General features: G+C 38.7%; 1 protein-coding gene across 1 annotated transcript; it reads left to right on the forward strand.

The window, feature by feature from the left end:
• Nucleotides 1-222: 222 nt before the first annotated feature.
• Nucleotides 223-18895, forward strand: chrna5 (cholinergic receptor, nicotinic, alpha 5). Its single transcript, XM_039663931.2, has 9 exons — nt 223-365; nt 702-809; nt 9920-10071; nt 10383-10427; nt 10694-10803; nt 12805-12982; nt 13214-13546; nt 18096-18464; nt 18553-18895. The coding sequence occupies exons 2-9, from the start codon at nt 737-739 to the stop codon at nt 18709-18711; spliced, it is 1419 nt and encodes a 472-aa protein (XP_039519865.2). The 5' UTR covers nt 223-365; nt 702-736; the 3' UTR covers nt 18712-18895.
• Nucleotides 18896-22851: the final 3956 nt, after the last annotated feature.

The following is a 22851-nucleotide window of genomic DNA, read 5'->3' on the forward strand; positions in this document are numbered from 1 at the left end:
TAGTTGAATATTAAATGTCACCATGAAAAAGGCTCATTAGCCTAAAAAGAATGGAAGGACCTCTGTTGCACTCTCATTAACATGTGTGCATGTTTTTGAACAGGAGGGGGCAGGCTTTACAAGATAATGAGGGATCCATGGCTGTGATTGGCTGTTTTTTTTTTTTTTTCTGTGCAGGAAATTGCTGGGGGGTGAGGGGGGTGGGGCTGCCTTTCTGGAGGAGGAGGAGGAGGAAGAGCAGGAGGAGGAGACCATGAGCTTGTATGTGATAGCAGCCAGACACATGCTGGTTGGCATGGATACACATCAACCAAATGGAAAAGAAAAACTCTTAAGGATTCCACTCTCTTCCAGTCCATAATCAGGTAAGGAATAGACATTGACAAAGAAAGAGAAAGGGAGAGAAGCAAAGAGAAAGAGACACTGGGTGTTTGCAGACTGATGAATGCAAGTGTAATCTCACCAGACAGGCGGATAGATACATGCTTTCCGTGCTTGTGTCTGTTCACATGTGCACGATGCAGAACATTTTATGTGATCAATTGCACACACATGAAAGAAGCAAAATATCCAGCGTTCAGGTGCAAGTGCAATGTCTTCACTGCATATCACATATATGTTTAATTGCTAACAGGCTTCAATAACAGATCGGACTGTATCTGTGTGTAATATAGTGCATGCATGCTTATGTCTGCTTGCAGGTCTTCTCTGTGGCTTTGCTGCTCCTTATGGTATCATGGTAACAGCTCACAGCATTGTTAGAGCTCTCCTCCTGCTAGTCTGCTGTGCTGTCCTCTGCTCCTCTATAGGTAAGTGTCTCTGACCTTGGCTCAATGCCTCATTTTCACTCCATCTGTGCCTGGGTGAAATCTCACAAAGCCTGTCATGCCCATAATTCAACCCAAAATTTAAAGAAAGAAACAATCATTTATATATCAAATATAGACAATTTCTAAAATAAGTTTAGTAGAATCTTATCTTAGCATCATCAAGAGAAAAACATAGGCCTTACTTTTTATTTGTAATTAAAACAAAAAGTGGGTAACACTTTATTTTACGACCCGCAAACAACTGTGTAAGTACACCGAAATTACGGTGTACATTTCTGTAATTATAGTGTACTTCCGTCTAAGTACAAGGGAACAATATGTTAAGTTTTGGGTAATAAAGGGGTAACAAACAGATATACAACCTGCAAATAACTTTGTACAAACAAAGTACACTGTGTACATAATATATATATACACTTTGTATATATATATATATAGATATACTGTATATATATAATGATAAAATTAAATTTATTGGCTTTTCTTACTAGATTACTACAAAAGTCAAAATAATTTGTTTCTACTATGATTTTAATTTAGACCATACCATGTGGTAATTAGTACTCACCTTATCCCATTGAATTGCAATGACACTTAAATGTCAGGGCAAATATACTGTGTATTAAATTTTTTTTTTTTTTTTTTTTTTTGATAACAGTACCTTTCTCTGTAATTAAAGTGCAAATAATGTTGTTTCGTATTGCTACATAGTAAGTAGCATTTGTTACTCCCTTGTTCCGTGTAGTTACAGGGTAAGTGTAACTCCTGACCTGCGGGCTGTAAATTAAAGTGGTGCTTGTTACCCCTTTATTACCCCAAACTTAACATATTGTTCCCTTATACCTACACGGAAGTACACTATAATTACAGAAACGTACACCGTAATTTCGGTGTACTTACACAGTTGTTTGCGGGTCGTAAAATAAAGTGTTACCAAAAAGTGTTACAAGTGTGCTGATAGCTGATATCTTGGAGCATTACTGTACTGATCTTAAAAGTAGCGTAGGCAATTTCGCAGAGGCTAGCAATAGCCAGCTATCTTTGAAAGCATGAGATCTCACCCCTCCCTTCAGAGCATCTCTAAAGCCACACATCCTTTAAAACACATGTGCTGCGTCCCAATTCGCATACTATCCGTCCTAAATAGTATTCGAAAATAGAATTAGTACGTCCCAAATCGTAGTATGTTGAAATGAGTGTTTCAAAGATACCCGGATGGTCTACTTTTTCCGGTCAGAATCCGAAGTGTAGATCGATGCAACGGCTGATATTGCCCACAAATCATTGAGCGTTGGACGAGGATTCGGTTAGAACTACAAACGCAAGTAAAAAGTGTTAAAAAATTACAGACACGTAGTCGATACGGAGGACGCGCGAGTCCCCGCGGTTGTGTAGAGAGGTTTAGATTAAGAGCTTTGAGTGATTAATTATCAGTATCTAACCTGACGAAAATGAATTTATTCAATGTTGTCCACATTATATTGCATTTGCAGCAGCATTGTGAACTTTTGTAAAGACACGTTTAGCCATTACGTTTTAAATGGATCATTATATTCAAATTGCAAACACGAGGAGGGCATGAAAGACCCACAACTGGCAGATGAACGTGCTCTCCGAAACGGTAGGAAATAAAATTAGATAGAATGGAGGATTTTAACTGTGACAAGATGATTGACAGGGCAGTTTACGGTGACAGGATGCACGCAGCACGCGACAAATCTGTCGGTTAAAGATGACGTGATAGTATGTCCCAAAGCTTGCCTACTCTTTTTCTACACACTCAAAAGTATGTACTTTTTCCTCACAAAAAGAGTACATACTTTTAGGGCGTAGTATAAGAAAAGCGATCTGGGACGCAGCAATGAGTCACACAGCAGAGTCTGCAAAGCGTCACAAAAGACGGCGTTAAATTACCTTGTATCTCAAAACACATAACATTACAACAATAATGAACAGAATTAGAAATTATTTCGACGTTAACCCATGTGTGCCCAAATTTTTCTGAATGGTTTAATGCATATAGTCATGTTAATGGTGTCCTATGTGAACATGTTGTTCTGCATTTATTTTCCCCAGGTTGTTGTATTTTTTCTTGAAAATCATATTTTAACGTGGGGCAACTAGTTGCCTGTTGGCTAATGTGTTGGATGAACCTTCTTAATGTTGAATTTGAATAGGAGAACATTGAATAGGAGAACATCTAACTCAAAATAACGGCTTTCGACAGATCAATCTTTATTCATAAACAAATGTTTTATGTATAAAAGTCGAAGAACATTCGATACAAAATTATGTGAATCCAACTTGGAAAAACTTTGAAAAAATTTAACAAAAACAAAGAACAAGAACAAAGATGTCAATTAGCAAATAGTGGAGCTCTGAATTCACCTACTGGTTAAAGTGATCATTTTTACTTTTAAAACTGCATTTTCCAAAAGATCCCTATGAATGAAATTTAGAAATGTGGGCCTTTTACAAAGTGAATTACATAAAAATCTTTTATATATATATATAAAGTAATTGTAATTTTCTTTACAAAATGCAAATGTAATCCACAAAATGTATAAAAAATAAATCTAAAAAGATATATATTTTTAAATACGTTATACTGTATATAACAGCCTAAACCCCGCAAACGAACAGCGCACAAGGGTTAAAGTGGTGGAACAGTGCAGAACAGAATGCAGCCATTACATGGCATTGTGTATCAAAAAGTGAAATGAAAATAAATAATTCGGTACAGTAGAGATGTCATTTAAGGGTTTAAGCTATGTTTATTCACTAAACAAGACCAATAACCTTGATTTATTAACCTATTAACATCGTATACCCTATTTCCCCATGATGTTCTTACAAGGCATTTGCCCACCGGCTAAGTGTACAAAAAACTATAGATCTCTTGTAAGATTTGTTTTTTGGATGATTAATAAAGAGACCTTCATAATTATGTAGATATAGCTATGTCAACAAAAAGTACTTATTAGTAAGATGAAAATTACCTTTCTTTGGGAGGGTTTGCCTTCGTCATACTTCCTGGAAGTTAACAACCTCATGTGACACGAAGGACGTGAATACCTTTTTTTCTTTTCTTGAAATCCTTTATTTGCGTTGTTGCTTGCATGTCATTGAGAAATAAAACACGGATTTACGTCTAAAAAAAAAAAGGAAAATGACAGCTAAACACTTAAAAAAAGGAAAATGACAGCTAAACACTGAGGCAACTATAGTTGCCGGTGGGCTTAAATTAATAGTGTTGTGATCAGGGTGTTCGAAATGTTTATGAAAAACATTGCCTATTTTAGCTTTAATTAAAGGGATAGTTGACTCAAAAATTTAAATGGTCATCATTTACTCACTCTCATAGTTCCCTGAAATGGTAAATATGTGAAGCATTTTAAGAAATATGTTTTTTGTTCATAAAATGGAAACCAATTGTTACCAACAACACACATTCTTCGAATAACCAACAAGTACGCTTTACAGAATTAAACATGAAAAAGAGTTTCAGTGTCTCTTTCTTCTAGAATTACAACTTTAAATTCTGCTATAAAAGTAGCTTGGTCAGTTGGTCATGTTTTTAATCGTGGACATCTGACCTCGATGGACTGAAAGTTGATCCAAATTAATTTGCAGATATAAAGTGATGCCATGGATGACAGTGACCCCTGGATGGTGTGATTGGCCAGAATTGATTATTCCAGAGTAACTTTAATAATACACTAATATAATATAATATAATATAATATAATATAATATAATTATTTTGGGATAAATATTACCTGTGATTCATTCTCTTGTCCATCACATCTCTTCATTCAATTATTATTTCCAACAGCTCTCTCGCTCTCTGACCCTCTCTGTGATAGAGGCTCTCAGTGTTACTGATAAGATTGCACTCCTAAATGGATTGTCTCCTGCTCTGTGTTAGTCAGTGAGGGGTTTGACAATCAGGATCAGACAGAAATAAAGACTTTTATGTTTATTGTATAAAAAAGCAGGTTTTACAAAACTGTAAAGCATGTGGCATGTTAAATAAGAAGTCACAAAGGCCACAATTATGCAGCACATATACAAATTAATTGACAGCAGCTGAGAATAAGTTATTTGCGATTTGAAGGGCACACTGCACGCCAGAGATGTTATATTAGGCTGCAAGGCTCATATAGCTTTTGTAAAAACACTGTAGAAAGTGAAAATATAGGAAGGTATCTGACCCTTAAATTAATTTTTTTTGTGTAACCTAATGTAGTCATGTTGATTTAGTCATAATTAATAATACTATTCAATTTCCAGGTTGTAGAACTGACCACCTAAAGCCTTGCATATGCTTTATAGGATAAACAATTAATTGAGCATTGCAATTGCCACAGTATTTTAAAGGGGTCATGAACTGGCTTTTAAAATGTTATTATATTGTTGTCTGAGGTCAACTTAAGACGTTCGCTTGGTTTTTGCATTCAAAAACATCAAAATTATAAGTAATAGGCAGGGGTGCACATAACTTTATCAGTGAGTTACTCAGGTGAGTACCAGAAGATGGTGTTTGGTACTCACACATGTAGCGTGGTCTTAAGTGCAGTCTTCCTCACTGTCCTCCTCAGTGTCACCACCACTGTCCTCTTCAGTGTCCTCTGCTTCAGCTTCCTGCATGGTAGATGAAGATGCTGCAGATGCACCTCCCTGTCCTTGGTTGAGCCTCCGATTAGCTGTCTCCATCCACAGGTCAACAGCTTGCTTTGGGTCAAATGTCTCTGTGGTCTGCTTTGACAGGTGTATTTGCATCAGGGCTGTGAGACGAGCATGTGACAGACGAGATCTGTACTTGGTTTTAATTATGTTGAGATGTGAGAATCCCCTCTCACAAGCTGCACTGCTTAAAGGCAGCGTTAGAGACAGCTTAACCATCTTGTTGATGTTGGAGTAATCATCTGGGTTACTTGTATTTACTATTTGGACCAAGTCATACACAGAAGAGGCTCCCAGGCGTTTTCCTGCCTGCTTTAAGCGCATCCATTCTGTCACAGTGGTGTCTTTGTCAAGTTGCAATGTGGCCTCATATTTCTTGAGAATGCTACAAACTGTCGTGTTTCCAAAACTGTGGAGGTCTTGCATTTCCTGAGGCCATGTTGAAGGATCAAATACTAAAAAATGATCACATGACTTGAGGGAGTCATATCTAATTTCAAACTCTTCAATTAACCCCCTGAGTAAGTTTGTCTTATCTCTGTCAGCATCAGCATTAGAAACAGTGTGTGCCCTGTGGCCTTCACTATCAAGCAGAAGTGTGAACTGTCCAATGGCCACCATGAGTTCATCCTTACATTCTCCAATGGTCAGCTTTTCCTTCTGAAACCTAATGGATGTGGTCTTCAAAATGTTACCAATGTCAAGCATGTTTGACAAAAAGCACTGAAAACGCTCTGAGCAGATATGCTGTAAGTCACTGTTATCACTTTTAGCCAGTTGCATTTTAATGGCTGGCAATAGTCTTGATATTTTTAACAGCGTTTCATGCCTCCATGCAGACCATCTGATATTATGAAACTTACCCAGCTTCACAAAAGATATCCCATTTTCTTCACACAGCTTCTTCAGTTCAGCAGTTTTTTTTGCTCCACCTTTTTGTAAATAAAACTGCAGCAGCTTGACCACAGAACGATTAAATGTCTCACAGTAAGGAACGTTGCGATCAGCTGATTTTGCGCAGTTCTCCAGTGTGTGTGCCGTGCACAGAATGTGCACAAGGGAGTCTCCGACCGCAGCAAGTTGCCGGAGTTTTGGCACAACGCCGTTGTACATACCGACGTTGACAGCAGCCCCGTCTGTGCACACAGCCACCAACTTTGTTGTCCAGTCATCCAAGCCTGTGTCCTGGAAAAGTCTCACAAGTCCGTCTGTTATGGCCTGCGCAGTTCGGTCAGCACCCAATTCAATCAGTCCAATAAAATCTGAGGTAAACTCTCCGGTGCTGGACACAGAAACAATGTAAACGATTTCCTGCTCAGTTTTTGTGATGTCCTCAGAACCATCAAAAAGCAGCCCCCAAAATTCAGCAGACTGCAACTTGGCTCGTAACTCCCCGCTGATGGCACTGGCGATGCTTTGCATGATGCGCGAGCCGCCTTCACGTGAATGATATGCACCTCCGACATTTACTCCTAGCCGCTTCAGTAAAGGAATATCCTCAGAATAGGAAGACATAGGACGTGCGTGTTTAGCTTTATGGAAAGCGAGGAGAAAAATATTAAACAGAGCTTGTCGCTGTTCTTCATTCAGCTTGTCTCGCCATCTGGCAAGTGGGCGACTAGATATTTCTTCTCGGCTAGCTTGTTTATTAGCAATAGCTTGCGCCACATTCGTGTGCTCCTTGCTCTTTTCATGTTTGTCAAATAAAGGATGGTTGAAATTCTTTGAGCCTTTATAAAACGCACCTGTTTTGTCTGCTAGATGTGGATTTGAGCGGCACATCTTGCACCACATTTCAGTGCGCTCGTCGTTCGCTTCAAGCCACGGCACATCTTTGAGCCACTTTTCCGAAAAAAGTCTTTTTTTCGGCTCTGGCTCCAGTTGGCGTTTCTTTGAAGGTGGCGAAATGCCAAAAAAGCTGCTTAACGTCTGTTGTTTTTTGGACATCTCTGGCAGTAGGCTAGTTAGTTGACAAGCAACATGTCGTGGGTAAAGTTAGATGAGAAGATTAAGTACGCAAAAACGCGGAGTAACACAAGTCGCATTACGCATTTCTAATTATTGTTGCGCATGCGTACCTGCGTACCAGTTATGTGCACCCGTGGTAATAGGCTATTTTGTACCCAAGTTTGTGAGCCTTCCTGAAAAACGGTCGGTTTTTATGGGCGTGTCGCACTGAAGACTTGGAAGTAAACGCCCACTGCTGTGAGTGGATAACAGTTTTGCATATTATAATGAGTTTCACTCACCCGTCGGTGTATGTGGGGGAAAACGTCCAATGTTGTCAAATGGCAACCGGATTCGCCCATACATGTTCGACCCAGAGTCCGTGTGTTGCACAATTCCTGTCAGATCCAATATAGACGGCACAGCACCGTTCTCTTAATCGGTCTGAAAATCCAGTCTTGTTTACAAAACAATCCTCAGTGAAATAAAGCGAACAGACGACGATGTTTTACCCTCATCAGCTGGAACGTCATTAAAAATAAAGTTTATCCATGAAGTCCTATTAGAATCCACAGGAAGCTTATGCAGCGACTGTCTTCTTCCACAACCAGGCAGTGCAAAATATTCTGTATTGCTCGGTAGAACGATCCGGTTTGTCATCACGAGATAGGCATGTAAGTTAGGCTACTTATGCGTGTAATGCGCAAATCGGTGGGCGGGGCTAAACCGGCCGTGTTGAAGTAGGTGTTGATCTTCTTCTGCGGGGGTGGTGTTTTAACCCCTTCGACGTCAGTTTCCCACTTTTCAAAACGAGACGTTTTCAGAGGCTGGTGTGAATAAAAGCTTTTATTGGACTAACAAGGACGTTTTCTGTTCTGAAACTTACAGGATATTCTTATAATATGATATAACCTCTTAGATATCAAAAGCTCAAGGAAAATTTGATTTCTCAGTTCATCACCCCTTTAATTACGAACGGTCAATTCAAATAAAGATAAAATAGTCAAAAACACAACTATGTTCTTTGGTAGATAAACAGAGTTTAGAACAGAGATCAGATTCTGCTTGGAGTGATTCAGAGTCTTTAAATAAGTTATGGTTCACAAGTTCAATCACACTGAATTTTTAATTGGTCTTATATTGATCGAGGGAGACCAGAACCACATATATTGATCCATGGAAAAACAAGCTGAAACTGGAATACCATCTGCGGTTGTCTGTGAAATGACCAGTTTTATAATGACAAGGAACAAGAGTTTTGGTGCAGAGATTAAAATGGTAAAATCCAATCAATATATAAATATGGAGCTGAATAATGGCACAGATATGCATCAATCAATATAAGGTATTTGGGTCTTAATAGCACACTTTTTTTTTTGTTTAATGATAAATGCAGCACCAATGGTCAACAACCTAATTGAGAACAGAAATGAGAAAAATGACACTTGCTGTGTTTTATGGCTTCTGGGTCAAAACATTCCCTTGAGTCTCAGTGAGGCTAGATGATTTATTAGGTCTTATATTACATCCAGCTTTAGACATCCAGAAAAATGAATTCCAGCAGGCAATATTATATACGGTTTAGATTTAAAACAGGCCGTCGAGTGTAGTATACTTATACGATGTACTATATCTAGTAATGTGAAAAGAGACAGCAGATTAAATGTATATTGTGTTATTAGTTTATCAACGTGCTTTTGGCAAACTAGTTTGGCATAAAATGTACTTCAATTCTGCACATGAAGGGCATTTGTCTGATGCATAGAATTACTGCAAGAAAATTTAAAACAATTTAAATCAGTCCCATTTGAACTTCCTTTTTAGTTAGGATGCTTTCTTTGGATGCAACTTTCTATGTAAAGCAGTAGACAGCTCACTAGGTTTTGGAACATAAAGTAGCTTGACATTCAACTCTGAAGAATATCACCGCACCAGTGATGGTAACACAACCCAAATCATCTAAACCAGTTTCACATTCAGAGATTAATAAATATCCCCTCATAACTCTATCTGCCCTCGCAGACCAGAACACATGTTTAGCAAATCACGTTTCCCTTAGTGACTAAGACATTAGAGGCAAATCTGATCAGGATATACAGTAGGCATGATAGCAGCAGCTGGAGATCCAATCCAATAAAAATGCCAAATGAGCTTAATTCGAGTTCATCAAGTAAACACAGCACATTAAAACAGAAGTCATTTTTAAGGCAGCTTTGAAAGGCTCAAGCTCTGATATTCACTGATATCCCATAGATTACACTAAAACATGCAGGTGCAAGCTTGTTACAAAGCCTATGTGAGATGTTCATTGTGAGATCAATATGTTCTTTGACAAAGTGTCGACCAAATCTATGTAAGCCTGCGTGGTCTTTGAAACTAATTACTGATGTATAGTGTCCCAGTCCCTCCTGACCTAATGGAAAAGAGATTAACATGAAGTTGTTGTTTTCTTTAAGGGCCTCCTGTGCTGTCTTCCTATGCCAAGACAGAAGACAAGTTGTTTAAACATCTCTTCAGCAACTACCAGATATGGGTGAGACCAGTGGAGGATCTAAATGGAACGGTGCAGGTGAAATTTGGCCTGGCAATCTCCCAGCTGGTGGATGTGGTGAGAATTAGTCCTTCAGAAATAGCATTCTCCTCCTTTAAGCAAATTTGTACCTTACAATAAAGATCACATTTTAAAATATATACATTAGGCAATTTTCTAGCATTAAAATAGTTCAGGAATTTCTTAGTTGTTAACCTTTATGTTCTGTTTGGAGTCAGTAGCAAAAAGAGTTTGTAAATAATCCGTAATATCTGGCAAGTACAACATTGGGGCATCTGGGACATAAAGAACATAAAAATCAATCTCAGCAGAACATGAACGCACATAGAATAACACAGATATAATATCGTATTTTTTTGGTTGGTTAGGATGAGAAGAACCAGCTGATGACGACCAATGTGTGGATAAAACAGGTAAAGCTGGTAACTCAATTAAAGCTTAATAACCCAATGCGGTTTATCTGAAATATAAATTTTCTGTATTTTTCTTTACTTTATGATGGGATTCCACCAGCTCAGAGTGTTAAAATACATCTGCGTGATGTTGGCCTTCATATTGTTTGCATAGTTAACATTTTGATAGATTCGATTTTAACTATGGCCAATGTGTCCAATTGCGTTCTTTCTGCTTTTATTTGGTGATCAGCTTTGCAGATAAATCAATGTCTCTCTGCATTCAGGAATGGGCAGACATGAAGCTCCGATGGAATCCGGATCATTACCTGGGCATCACTTCCATCAGAGTTCCCTCAGACTCCATCTGGAGACCTGACATTGTGCTCTATGACAAGTACGTGTATGAGTTCAAAAGGAAACCAGAGAGGGGCTGAACAGTATGTTAACATTTCTGTTATAGCCATAAATAACGTAAAAGTCTAATAGTATTTTTTTGTGATATTTTATATTTTAATGTACATATATTTTGAATGTTTATACTGTGACTTTAGTGAATTTCATACAGTTATAATCCTCCCAGTTTTGTCTAGGGGTAGGAGAGGATGTAAAAATTAATGGAAATAATAATAATAATAAATACATTTAATGAAAAAGATGGACTGTCACTTCAGTCCCCTGATCCAGAAAAGAAACAAAACAACAAAATTGGTAGCACTTTATTTTACAGTCCGGTTTCACATTAACATACTATGTACTTATTGTGGTAATGAGACTAACTGGGGAAAAACCCAAAATTAAACACATAACCCTTGATTTTATATAAATTAAACTCAAAGGTAACAAAAAAAAAGCAAATAAATAAACAACAAACACAGTCTTATCTCACACCCTGTCTAGGCAAATGTAAGATTCAAAGAAAATTACACCATCTTCCTACAGCTTCCGAATTCATTATTAAAAAGGTATTCACATAAAACTAGGTGTATAAGAAAATTACAATATTCACATAAAGGAAGAGCACACTCAGCGTTCCCCATGCTCACAGCTATAGCAGTTACAAATCAATAACAGATCACACACATATAACATAGTATATCCACAGGACGTCACAATAACATGCATGTGAGGAGGGACTAATAGTTTTCTGAAGAAAACGGAAGGGGTTTGGTACACGGCAGTCTTTTGACCATGGAATTTGTTCAAATCGTATTTAATTTAAAGGTGCCATCTAACATCATAAATCAAATCCTACTCCATATTCCATAACAGATGGGGGCAGTATACCTCCAAAAAATGACTTGTGCTCCTACCATCGCGCATGTTATTCAAATCATTTGACATGATAGTAAAAGGTTGGAAGACCGCAGTTTCACGTGGAACATTTGGAGATTTTTAGAGATCAGAGACTCAATGAACTAAACACTAGAGTGAACTAAACTAAACACTATGAATCTCAACACTAAATGATGAAGACCGCCTCATAGATCTCAAAAACAAGCTGGTGCATTTCGACGGTATGGGAAAATAAAAGCTTGGGCAATTATTTGAAGTTTATGGTATTCGTTTTGTTCATATTACACTTTTATTGTTAGTGAATTAATTTGACAGACAGCATTCGCTGATGTTGATCAAGCTAGCGCCGTGAATTCACTGTGAGACACACGCAATTGACACTTAGCAAGCAGGTTAGTTAAGCTCTCAGATTCTGTCAATTATATTACGCAATTCAAAGAATAATACCGTTTTGGCGCTTGTACATGTTACACTACAGATCCCTAGCGCACGTGAACCGATCGTCTCTACTAGCTGGAAAAAGAACACGAACACTAGTGAAAGATACAGTATGCAACTTACCAAAATGTATTCCTCATGCATAATGTCGACCAATAATTTTTTGAACTCTTCCCTGAACTGAAATGTAGTAATGGGCTGTATTTCCACACGACTGACATCAGGTTCAAGTACACACAAGCCGGCGCGAGCGCGACTCACTCGTCTATTGCAGTTTGGCTGGTGCTAACGTTGCCCGTCCGCATACCGCCTCCCATGGCCGGAACTGGTATTACGATACCTGCCGGGCCGGGGCTAGTAATTTAGCATGCTAATTCAGGTTAATATCTCGGCAGCACTATAACTTGTCAGTTTTTTAATGACATCTTTGCACTTATTTCTTCTCATTCTTTTGATGCGTGTAGCTCATTTTTCGTATATTGTTACCTCAATTATTACATATGGCACCTTTAAAGCTTGATCTTACGTGTAAAAAGTTCTCAAGTTGAATTTATGAAAATCTAATGAAATTGCTACATTGCGATTTTTTTTGCTCTCAAATGACTTAATTCTTACTAAATTTGAACTTTGGCTTTTCTCATGGCTGAATGATTCCCACCTGCAGTGCAGATGGTCATTTCGAGGCCACAGTGACAAAAGCAGTGGTGAGATATGATGGCACTATCTCCTGGACCCCTCCTGCCAACTATAAATCTGCCTGTACCATTGATGTGACATTTTTCCCCTTTGACCTTCAAAACTGCTCCATGAAGTTTGGCTCCTGGACCTACGATGGTTCCCAGGTATGTTTTATCTATTATTAGAGGCATTCAAACTATAGTTTTTGGTTGATGAAAGGAATAGTCACCCCAAAAATGAAAATTCGGAAAATTACTTTTTAAAATCCTTTGTAATCTATTGTCAGTTCATAGTGACTTAAAGTATCTAATATGACTCATGTTCTATTTTCCATGTTGTCTGACGCCATTCGGATATAACAACTGCATAATATTGTTTTTTTTTTTTTTTTTAAGGTGGACATTCTCCTTGAGGATGTACAAGTGGACAAACGTGACTATTTTGACAACGGTGAATGGGAGATTGTGACGGCCACAGGTAGCCGGGGTTTGAGAAGCGATGGGACATTTTTCTATCCATCAATCACCTACTCCTTTATTATCCGACGTCTTCCACTTTTCTACACACTCTTCCTCATCATTCCCTGCATTGGATTGTCTTTCCTGACCGTGCTGGTGTTTTATCTCCCATCTAATGGAGGAGAGAAAATCTCCCTCTGCACGTCTGTCCTCGTCTCCCTAACTGTCTTCCTTCTGGTGATAGAAGAGATCATCCCTTCCTCCTCAAAGGTGGTACTCTTTGTAAGAATTCAAAGCTAAATTAGGTATAATGTAAGTAAATGCGCCACACACCGTACTCTTCTGAATTATTTAACATTATTGTCTGCAATATAAGAGTAAATTGCAGTATTTGTTCGCTATTGGTTGTCTGTGTGAAAAAAATTCAGCATAAATATAACCACTTTTCCACAAGATATTGAAATCAATTAATTGATTGAATTAATTTAAAACGTGTTGCGGCAGCATAAAGACATAGGCAAGACGGCTTGCGCGCCTATTGGCTGTCCTGCAGCAGCCTATTGAGAGAGGCCCTTGGTGACGTCAGGGGCAAGATGGGCGTGGCCTGCGCTGATATAATCTAATTTTTAATTTCTTCAGCGAAGCTCAGCATCACTGAATCCGGATTAAAGAAGCTGCGCGTCTGAGAAAAGCTTACTGCGGGATGAGCCTTTGCATCTGAAGCCGCTGGCCTTCATCTCGCCGCCTTCAGTCGCCATACCTGCTATGCTTTCTGGCATTTATATCAGTTTACTGTGCCGAATGTGTGTTCACAGCTGCGACTCACACTCTCTCTATCTAAAAGAACAGCGTCTTTTTAAAGATGCCTCGTTACTGTGGCTTGTGCCGAGTCGCAATCAGCGACGGGACTGCCATTTCAACTGCGTTTTCTACCTGGGTGAGGATTATGCAGCTCTCGCACTCGCTGGCGTCGGCTGCCATCATTGCAAGCTATTGCCCATGGTGGCTCCAAGGACTCGCCTGGCGAGTCTGCACCTCCGCCCGCTATTAGTGCCGCGCCGTACTCAGCGGGTCCCCGAGCCTTCTCCAGCCCGCGAAAGCTTGCTGGTTCGCCCGCCTGCTTCACTCGAGTCGCTCACCGACGGACAACAGCCGCCTACCGCCATAGAACTGGTAAGTCCCGCCCATCCGTAAAGCTCCAAGTGGACCTCTAGGTTGAAAAAGCGTCAATGCAAGTGAATGAGAGAAAATAATTAGTTTGAATTGTGCCATGAATGTAACATATGTTGTCTGTGAATTTTTTATATAATTTCTCATGTAACGAGTTTGACAGTATATTGTGTGATTCTTTGGCTAGCAGTTGTGGAATGGACATAACGAGAAAGACTACACGTCGCATATGTGACGTCGCCGTATAACACATTTTCCCTCTACAAATTACGGTTTTCACTACGCTCAACTATTTTTTTCTCTCCCTGAAAGAAGGTGGTGAAGTGCACCAAAGACACAGGTATGTTTAGCGGGATCCGTGTGCTAGTGGGGGTGATGTATATCAAACACTTTCGAAAGAGTTGTAGTCCACAAAGTGCTCTCACACAAAGTCTAACCGTATGAACATTCTACCCGCTAAATTGTAGCATTATTTACATGAAAAATTATATAAAAAATTCAGAGACAACATATGTTCACATTCATTGCAAAATTCAAACGGGATTAAAAAATATTTTTTTTCTCTCATTCACTTGCATTGAGGATTTTTCAACCTAGAGGTCCAGCGGGGTTAGCTGAAGGGGCGGGACTTACGAGCTCTATTGATGACGACGAGATCTGCACTTGTAGAGGAGGCTTTATGAAATACATTATATTAATTTGCTTGACTCTGCTGTCTGCTGCTCATGTTACTCAGGTCCCTTAAATGTTCGGTCAAGCTACAAGCTTTACAAAATTTGTCAATACTTGAATAGTATTTTTATAGAACCGGAAAGTTAATTTTCATGGCCAGAGAATAACTTCTCTTTAACGTCTATAATAACTTTCATGAGGTTTGATGAACAACGACAAAGCAGATCATTCGAATATAAATTGACACCATGCAAGATTATCCTGACAATTGATCTATCTTAGACAATTGACATATTAATATTTAATTATAATTCATTCTGATTGATTATTGATAAATACAATGGATCTAATTTTGCCTACCTGAATGGATAACTTACTATAATTCATTGTAAAAAGTTGTTCATATGGACCGTTGGCAACTTTTTCCCTTTACGGGTAATTTTAATCTATGTATGCGATTACTGGACATATTCATATTCCTACACACAAGCACAGCCCACCACAGTACAGGGCTCGCACAAATAAAATCGACTCATGTCGATTGTGCATTAGATTTAGTGAATGTGCCCACAACCCAGTGCCCACAAACACTACACATTACATGTCCCATGGTTTCTGTAAAAACGAAACCAACACACATACAATCATCTCAGGCCGATTGTGTTTTCAGTACAGCAAATGTGCTTGCTGTTCATTCACTCAAAGACATGTGAAGCCCCATAGGTTTTGCCCCACTCACTCTCTCTCAACAAACTCAAGTGTGGCCATGCTGCCCACCGTAATCGGCGCGCCCTCTGCCTCAAAACCTGAAAGCACAGCGTTTACGTTACAGCACACCAAAGCTTCATGGTCGCCACTATGTTGCGGACAGAGCCCAGATCTCATTCCGGATCTAAGGCAGCTGAACAAAGTGCTTGTCAAACACCAGTTCAGAATGCTCACAACCAGGAAAATCCTTGTGCAGATTTGCCAGATCTGAAGGACGTGTATTTCCAAATACAAATAGTGTCGCGTCACAAGCGATTCTTGAGATTCGCCTTCGAGGGCCAGGACATATCAATACACAGTCCTACCGTTCGAACTGGACTCTGACTGTCGCCAGAGCGCAGACTGAACATTCAGCGCATCGTGAAATCATTCTGCTGCGGCACTAGTCACGCTCAAAAGGTTTCGGGAAATGCTGGGTCTCATGGCCTCAGCATCATCAGTACTCCAGTTGGGTCTGCTTCGCACTGCTTCTGCTTTGCAATTATGGCTAAAAGCATGGGCCTCCGGTCTGTTTCGCCTCAAGGTCGATCAGAAATGCGTCACAGCACTGAAACCTTAGAGAGCAATTGATTCGTATCAGTCAGGTGTAAACCTTGGGACTTCCTCGAGAATGAAAGTCCTCGGGATGGGGAGCGCTGCTCAAGGGCAGACCTTTCTCTGGCCAGTGGTCAGAACGGGAGAAGCTTCTACACATACACTGTCTGGAAATGATGGCAGTCGACAACGCGCCCCAACGTGGCGTTTTTGTCCTCAGATAAAAAAATCACCACATCTTGGTCCGCTCAGACAACATGTCAGTGGGGCTGGGCCTATATAAATCACCAGAGTGCCGTCAGGTCCCGAAACCTTTAGAGGCTGGTGCAGGGGAGGACTGGCCATCTGTGTGATCTGCAGAATCACAGAACGGCCGGTACTCCAGGATGGCCACCTGCCTCACAGACATCCCAAGTCTCCCCGAAGTTACGGGAGTCTCCTGCATATTGATAGCGGCTCCCTGATCCCCACAAATTAGTTCAAATCTCGTAATCTAGAGTGAGCAAGAGCACGCATGTATAGCGCGCACACGGCAGAGAGAAGGAGCGACCTTGCGTGTGTGTCCTAGTGTGCCTCACGAAGCACATGTAAGGACCCAAACTGTCAGTGCAGTACTCAATTGTCAGTGCAGACGGGCTTTTATCACTACTACTCCTCAACCGAATCAATCAGAAATTACTTTGCAAGTTACTTGCTAGGGATGATGTTAAGAAGTGATATTCAGCTTGCTACATTTTTAATGATTACAAACAGCTAATCTTCAACATTTTAGCTGTAAATTGCCACATGCAGTAGCTAATATTAAGTAATATGTTGTGCCTTTTTAAACTTTTAAAAATGTATGAAGATTTTGAATACATTTTTTAAATTTTTTTTTTTAATTTTATTAACTTTAAATTACTAGATTTTATCATTTAATAATACATTTAAGCACATTCCTCACATTCTTTCAACCGAAATTCAAAATAATTATTTAATACATTCATAAACCAGCTCAAATTAGCAAAAATCTCATAATCTGGGTCAATATGGGTCAATTTGGGTGTATCTGACGACCTCTACTGTATATAACATGATATTTCATGACTCTATCCACTAGATGACCTGCATTATATGGAGCAAATGAGCTGTTTTGCTGTTTTTAAGCTGTCCTAAAGTCAGTTCTTGAGTTTATCTCTTCAGTATGCATTCAGAAACACATGTAGACATTATAAAATCATTTTTGGTAAGGTCTTTGCATTTGTAGGTTTAGTTTTGAGCATTTTTTTATTTTTATGTTTTTCTATGTATGAAGCATTCTTTGCATCCCATTTATTCCTAAGGGGGTTGAACTGACCCATGAGGGAAGGATTTGTTACTTTTTTTTAAAATTACAACAACATAAACTCATAATCCGAATCCAGTCACTTTTTGGTCAAGTGTTGGAAAAATCTCAAGCACGATTTTTTCGGGTCATAATGACACGAGGGAAGGATTGAAACATTTAAAACATTAAGTGGGCCCCTAGGATTTGAGATTAAACAAAAAAACCCTGCTTTACAGTATTAAATTATTGATCTCAAATAATCTGGAAATGATCTCAATATGTTTACTTTCAATTCTTTCATTCTCATTTTAAAATAGCTCTGCATTCTCAAATGACTTATGTTTTCTGCTTTGTTGTTTTGTGTCCCAGGTGATTCCTCTCATTGGAGAATATTTGGTTTTCACTATGATCTTCGTGACCCTTTCCATTGTCATCACCGTCTTTGCCATTAACATCCATCATCGCTCCTCGTCTACTCATCACAGCATGGCGCCCTGGGTCCGCCGTATCTTTCTGCACCACCTGCCTAAACTGCTGTGCATGCGCAGCCATGTGGACCGCTACGCCACCACCGCAGGGAGGCAGAGAGCAGACAGGACTGGAAGAGGAGGGCTGGGGAATGAGAAGAGTTTAGGCCAGGATCCCACTCTGCTCAGTGCAGAACACCGTCTGCGGGCAGCCTTAGAATCTATACACTACATCACGCTTCATGTGGTGAAGGAGAATGAGGTCAGAGAGGTAAGAGTCTCACTTTAGACTCCCAGGCATGATGTGATTTTTGTGAGTTTTGAGCTCTAATGAATTCTAATGTAATGCCTCTTTTTAGGTTGTTCAGGACTGGAAGTTTGTGGCCCGGGTCCTGGACCGGGTTTTCCTGTGGGCATTTCTCTTAGTATCACTACTTGGCTCTGCTCTCCTTTTTATCCCTGTCATCTATAAATGGGCCAATATCATTGTTCCCAGCTATGTTGGAAGTACCAGCTAAAACACATGAATGTATACATTTACAAAAGCTTTTACTTGGATAAAGTTTTAACATTATTGTTACATTTATTATTGTAGTCTTCAAAACATCTATGCAACTTCGAGCGCTGTCGTTTATGCTGTAACATGCTGCATCACATTTATTGTTATATGCTGATTTCATTACAATAAAATTTACTATAAAAACATAGCTATTGTGCATTGTGACAATTTATAAATTTTCCCTTATTAGAAAATGAACAAAAAATATAGATTACTCATCTTGAACTCAAGGGTGTGTACAGTTGTTTTGTCCAATTAAATGCTCCTTGGTATGAGAATGCCCCTCCCCCTAATATCATCCGCTACATAGCAATTTTAACACAGCTAAGTGTGTTTTTTTTTCAGGGATGTGATGTTAGGTAAAAGCTTGTGCAAATCTAACGCTTGTTAAATAACCGAACCCTTACCCTTAAAGGGATAGTTCACTTTGAAATTAATTTTTGATATGTTTTAGCTTACCTCAAGGGCATCCAGTCTTTGTTTCCACAGTATTTTCAATTTTGACGTTTTTTGGTCAAACCGTTGTTGTCTGCCGGTCATGTAATACAGGTATAGGGGTCCACATCAAAGAGCATGCACAGAGAAGTCCAAATTAAACATGATTTAATGACTCGTAAATGTACACAGCACATGCGCCGGAAGTGATCGCTTGCGTGTGTACGTCACTCATTGTTTACACAGAGATTTCGGAAGTTTTACCTTTCACTAAAATGACTACGGTGGCTCTACATTAAGTTTATCAAGTGACGAGAATACTTTAAAAAATAAATAAAAAAATAACGGCATTATTCAACTATAAATTTTCTTTTGTGTGGGCCTCTCAAGCGAGTTCACAAAACGCCACAGACCAAACCAAATATTATGTAAGCTCTTTTTTTTTTTTTTTTTTTGAGATATCAAGCTCAAATTTGGAACACAACTTATTTAGATTAATGGCTTTAAATTTTGTTACGTTTTTTTGCAGAGATAAAGAGAGGAGAATCCAGTTGCATACTGGTTCCACTTCCAATGCAACAAAATATAGACATATTTAGATTAATTCTACCTTTAATAATTAATTTTGTAGCAAGGTTAGTGATTCAGAGAAGGAGGCGGGAACCAGCGAATGATCAACATACATTAATATCAAAATAATCTAACACAAAACGAAGGTAAAACGGCAGCCCTTCACAGACAACTGCCGTACAAACATAAATAAAACACAATGTAAATAATCCAAACCTGGTCCAAAGCCACTAGAAGACAAGCCTGCATCCTTTAGTCAAAAAAGCTAACGGCTAATGCTAACGCTGGAACTGTGTAGGTACGCAGGAGAACAGAGGCCATTTTTTAAATGAATCTCAATGGAGGAAGAGGCTTCACCACACTAAATAAACTGCTTTTGTAAGGAAATAGCTTGTCATTTAATGAATCGGCTTCCTGTCCACTAATCTTCAACATGTTTTACACTAAACAATCCTTTTGTTATGAACGATATGTAGATTTTACTATGATAAAAAAGTTGTTTTATAAGAGAAGGCAGAAAAAGGGAAAGTCGGGACAAGTAGGACTAATTTACAGCATTACCATAGCATTTAATAGCAATATTGAGTGATATTCTATCTAAAAGAAAGTTAAAAATATAGATGTTTCCTTTCTTTTGCTTTCAGGTTTTTACCAATTAATACTTGAATTGTAATGACTTACAGTATATCTGCATGTATGCATATTATGCTGATATTTTGCATTTGAATAAATAAAGAGAAAATGAATAATTGAATTATAGTGTATAATTTACAGTATTTATTATAAATAAGTGTAAAGTGTTCTTTCTATCACTGCCAGGTTAATCTTGTACTGTAATGATATATGACTACTGTGTGCCTTATGATGATGTAATGCTTATAATGAATGATGGTAAAAAGGTTGCAGTGACTAGTCCTTATACAGCAGAGATATTCACGCTCTTTTTTCCCAGTTTTTTTCAAGTACATTTCACAAATATTGCAGTCCTGCTGTACCTTTACTAGCGATAACACCAAATATAGAACATTTATTCATAAGACCAACACGCTAATCCACAAGAAACTGATTAACGTAAACCTGTAACTGACTGGCATAACATTTTGAACTCCGGACACTGAGGCCACTGCCATTACACGATAGAAGGAGGTGCCTCACGTGATCCAAGTTAGAATTATGCTTTCCCCAATGGTAAGATATACAGACCCTCTCATCTCCCTATAATAAGCCTCTTGGACCCACCCACGCATTTATTTAAACCTCTGACTAGACTGTGAGACATTCACTCACTGACTTCATCTAAGGGTAAGATTATTAAAATAATAAGAATTTAGACAGATATTTTATTGTTTGTTCATGTTTCTGTTGATGTTATACCACTCTTCTTAAGCTTTTTTTTTAGTAACACTTTACAATAAGGTTTCATTTGTTAACACAAGTAAGTTATATTACAAACAAGACCTTTTTTTTTCTTACTGTTTTATCTCATTGTATCTTCTTTTTGTAGCTTCCATGCTCCCACATCTTCTTAAATCGTTCTATTTTTCACAACATTCTTTTTCACTTCCTTTTTTTTTGTTGCATTTTATGTTGTATTTAAGTAACTCATTCACAAATGGGAACATATTTAATTTTAGTGAATACAGAATGTAGGAAATGTTGTTGTTTAGGTACAAAAGATAATATAGTCATAAAAATGTTATCCAGGTATTTTGTAAAAACATATTCTATTTTTTTCCCAGTAAAAATATTGAAACATACTTAAAACAAGATTACCAGCAAATTGTTGAAATAATAATAATAATAATATATATATATATATATATATATATATATGTGTGTGTGTGTTTTCTGCTGTGTGCCCTAAAACATTAAAATTCAAGTCCCTACATTTTTCTTAAACTGTGTAATACTGCAGAATGGGCAAATTCTATTAAAGGTGCCAAATGGGATTTAAAATCAAATCATACAACATGTTCCATACCAAATGGGGGGCAGTATACCTCCAGAAATACCTCCACGGCCACGCGCTCTCTCATGTCTTCAAACAATATGGGCGAGTGCTGTGTTGCTCTGTCTCCCTCGTGCATATTAATCAAATCAATTGACGCGATAGTAAAAGGTTGGAAGACCGCAGTTTCACGTGGAGCATTTGGAGATTTTCAGAGATTAGAGACTTAATGAACAACATCTCAATACTAAATTATAAGGGCCGTCTCATAGACAAGTCGGTGCATTTCGACGATATGGGAAAATTAAAGCCCAGGCTATTATTTCTAGTTTTATGATATTCGATTTGTTCATATTACATTTTTATCATTAGTTTGAATTAATTTGACAGACAGCATTCCCTGATGTGGACCAAGCTAGCGCCTTTCAGAGCTGCCAACTCTCACAACTCTCACGCCACACATCAATTTTGTCATGCACAGAAAAGGACACGGAGACCGATGTCAGCTCTCAGATTCTGTTCATTTTATTACGCAATTCAAACAATAAATACAGTATTGGCGCTTTACACGACAGATCCCTAGCGCACGTGAACCGATCATCTCTACTAGCTAATGGTAAAAGAACACGAACACTGTTGAAAGATACAGTATGCTACAACTTACCAAAATGTATTCCTCATGCATAATATCGACCAATCATTTTTTTTAACTCTTCCCTGAACTGAAATGTAGTAGTGGGCTGTATTTTCCACACGACTGACGTCAGGTTCAAGTACACACAAGCTGGCGCGAGCGCGACTTACTCGTGTACTGCAGTTTGGCTGGTGGTAACGTTGCCCGCCCGCATACCGCCTCCCATGGTCGAAACTGGTATTACGACACCTGCCGGGCCGGGGCTAGTAATTTAGCATGCTAATTCAGGTTAATATCTCGGCAGCACTATAACTTGTCAGTTTTTTAATGACATCATCAACCTTATTTCTTCTCAATCTTTTGATGCGTGTTGCTCATTTTTGGGATATTTTAACCTCAATTTTTACAGATGGCACCTTTAAAGCAGAGCAACCAGCTTCACCAAACTGAGGAACCAGCTTCACCAAACAGAGCAACCAGCTTCACCAAACAGAGCTGCAAACACAATAAGC

Source organism: Pimephales promelas, chromosome 10, assembly GCF_988280905.1.
Source record: "Pimephales promelas chromosome 10, fPimPro1.hap1.1, whole genome shotgun sequence".
In the NCBI taxonomy this organism is placed as follows: domain Eukaryota; kingdom Metazoa; phylum Chordata; class Actinopteri; order Cypriniformes; family Leuciscidae; genus Pimephales; species Pimephales promelas.

What these genes read in the sequence shown, in the direction of transcription:
- chrna5 (XM_039663931.2), top strand. Translation starts at nt 737, where the DNA reads ATGGTAACAGCTCACAGCATTGTTAGAGCTCTCCTCCTGCTAGTCTGC. An exon ending in TGTCCTCTGCTCCTCTATAG is followed by an intron (nt 810 to 9,919) that starts GTAAGTGTCTCT and finishes GTTTTCTTTAAG; the next exon opens with GGCCTCCTGTGCTGTCTTCC. An exon ending in TCATCCCTTCCTCCTCAAAG is followed by an intron (nt 13,547 to 18,095) that starts GTGGTACTCTTT and finishes TTTGTGTCCCAG; the next exon opens with GTGATTCCTCTCATTGGAGA.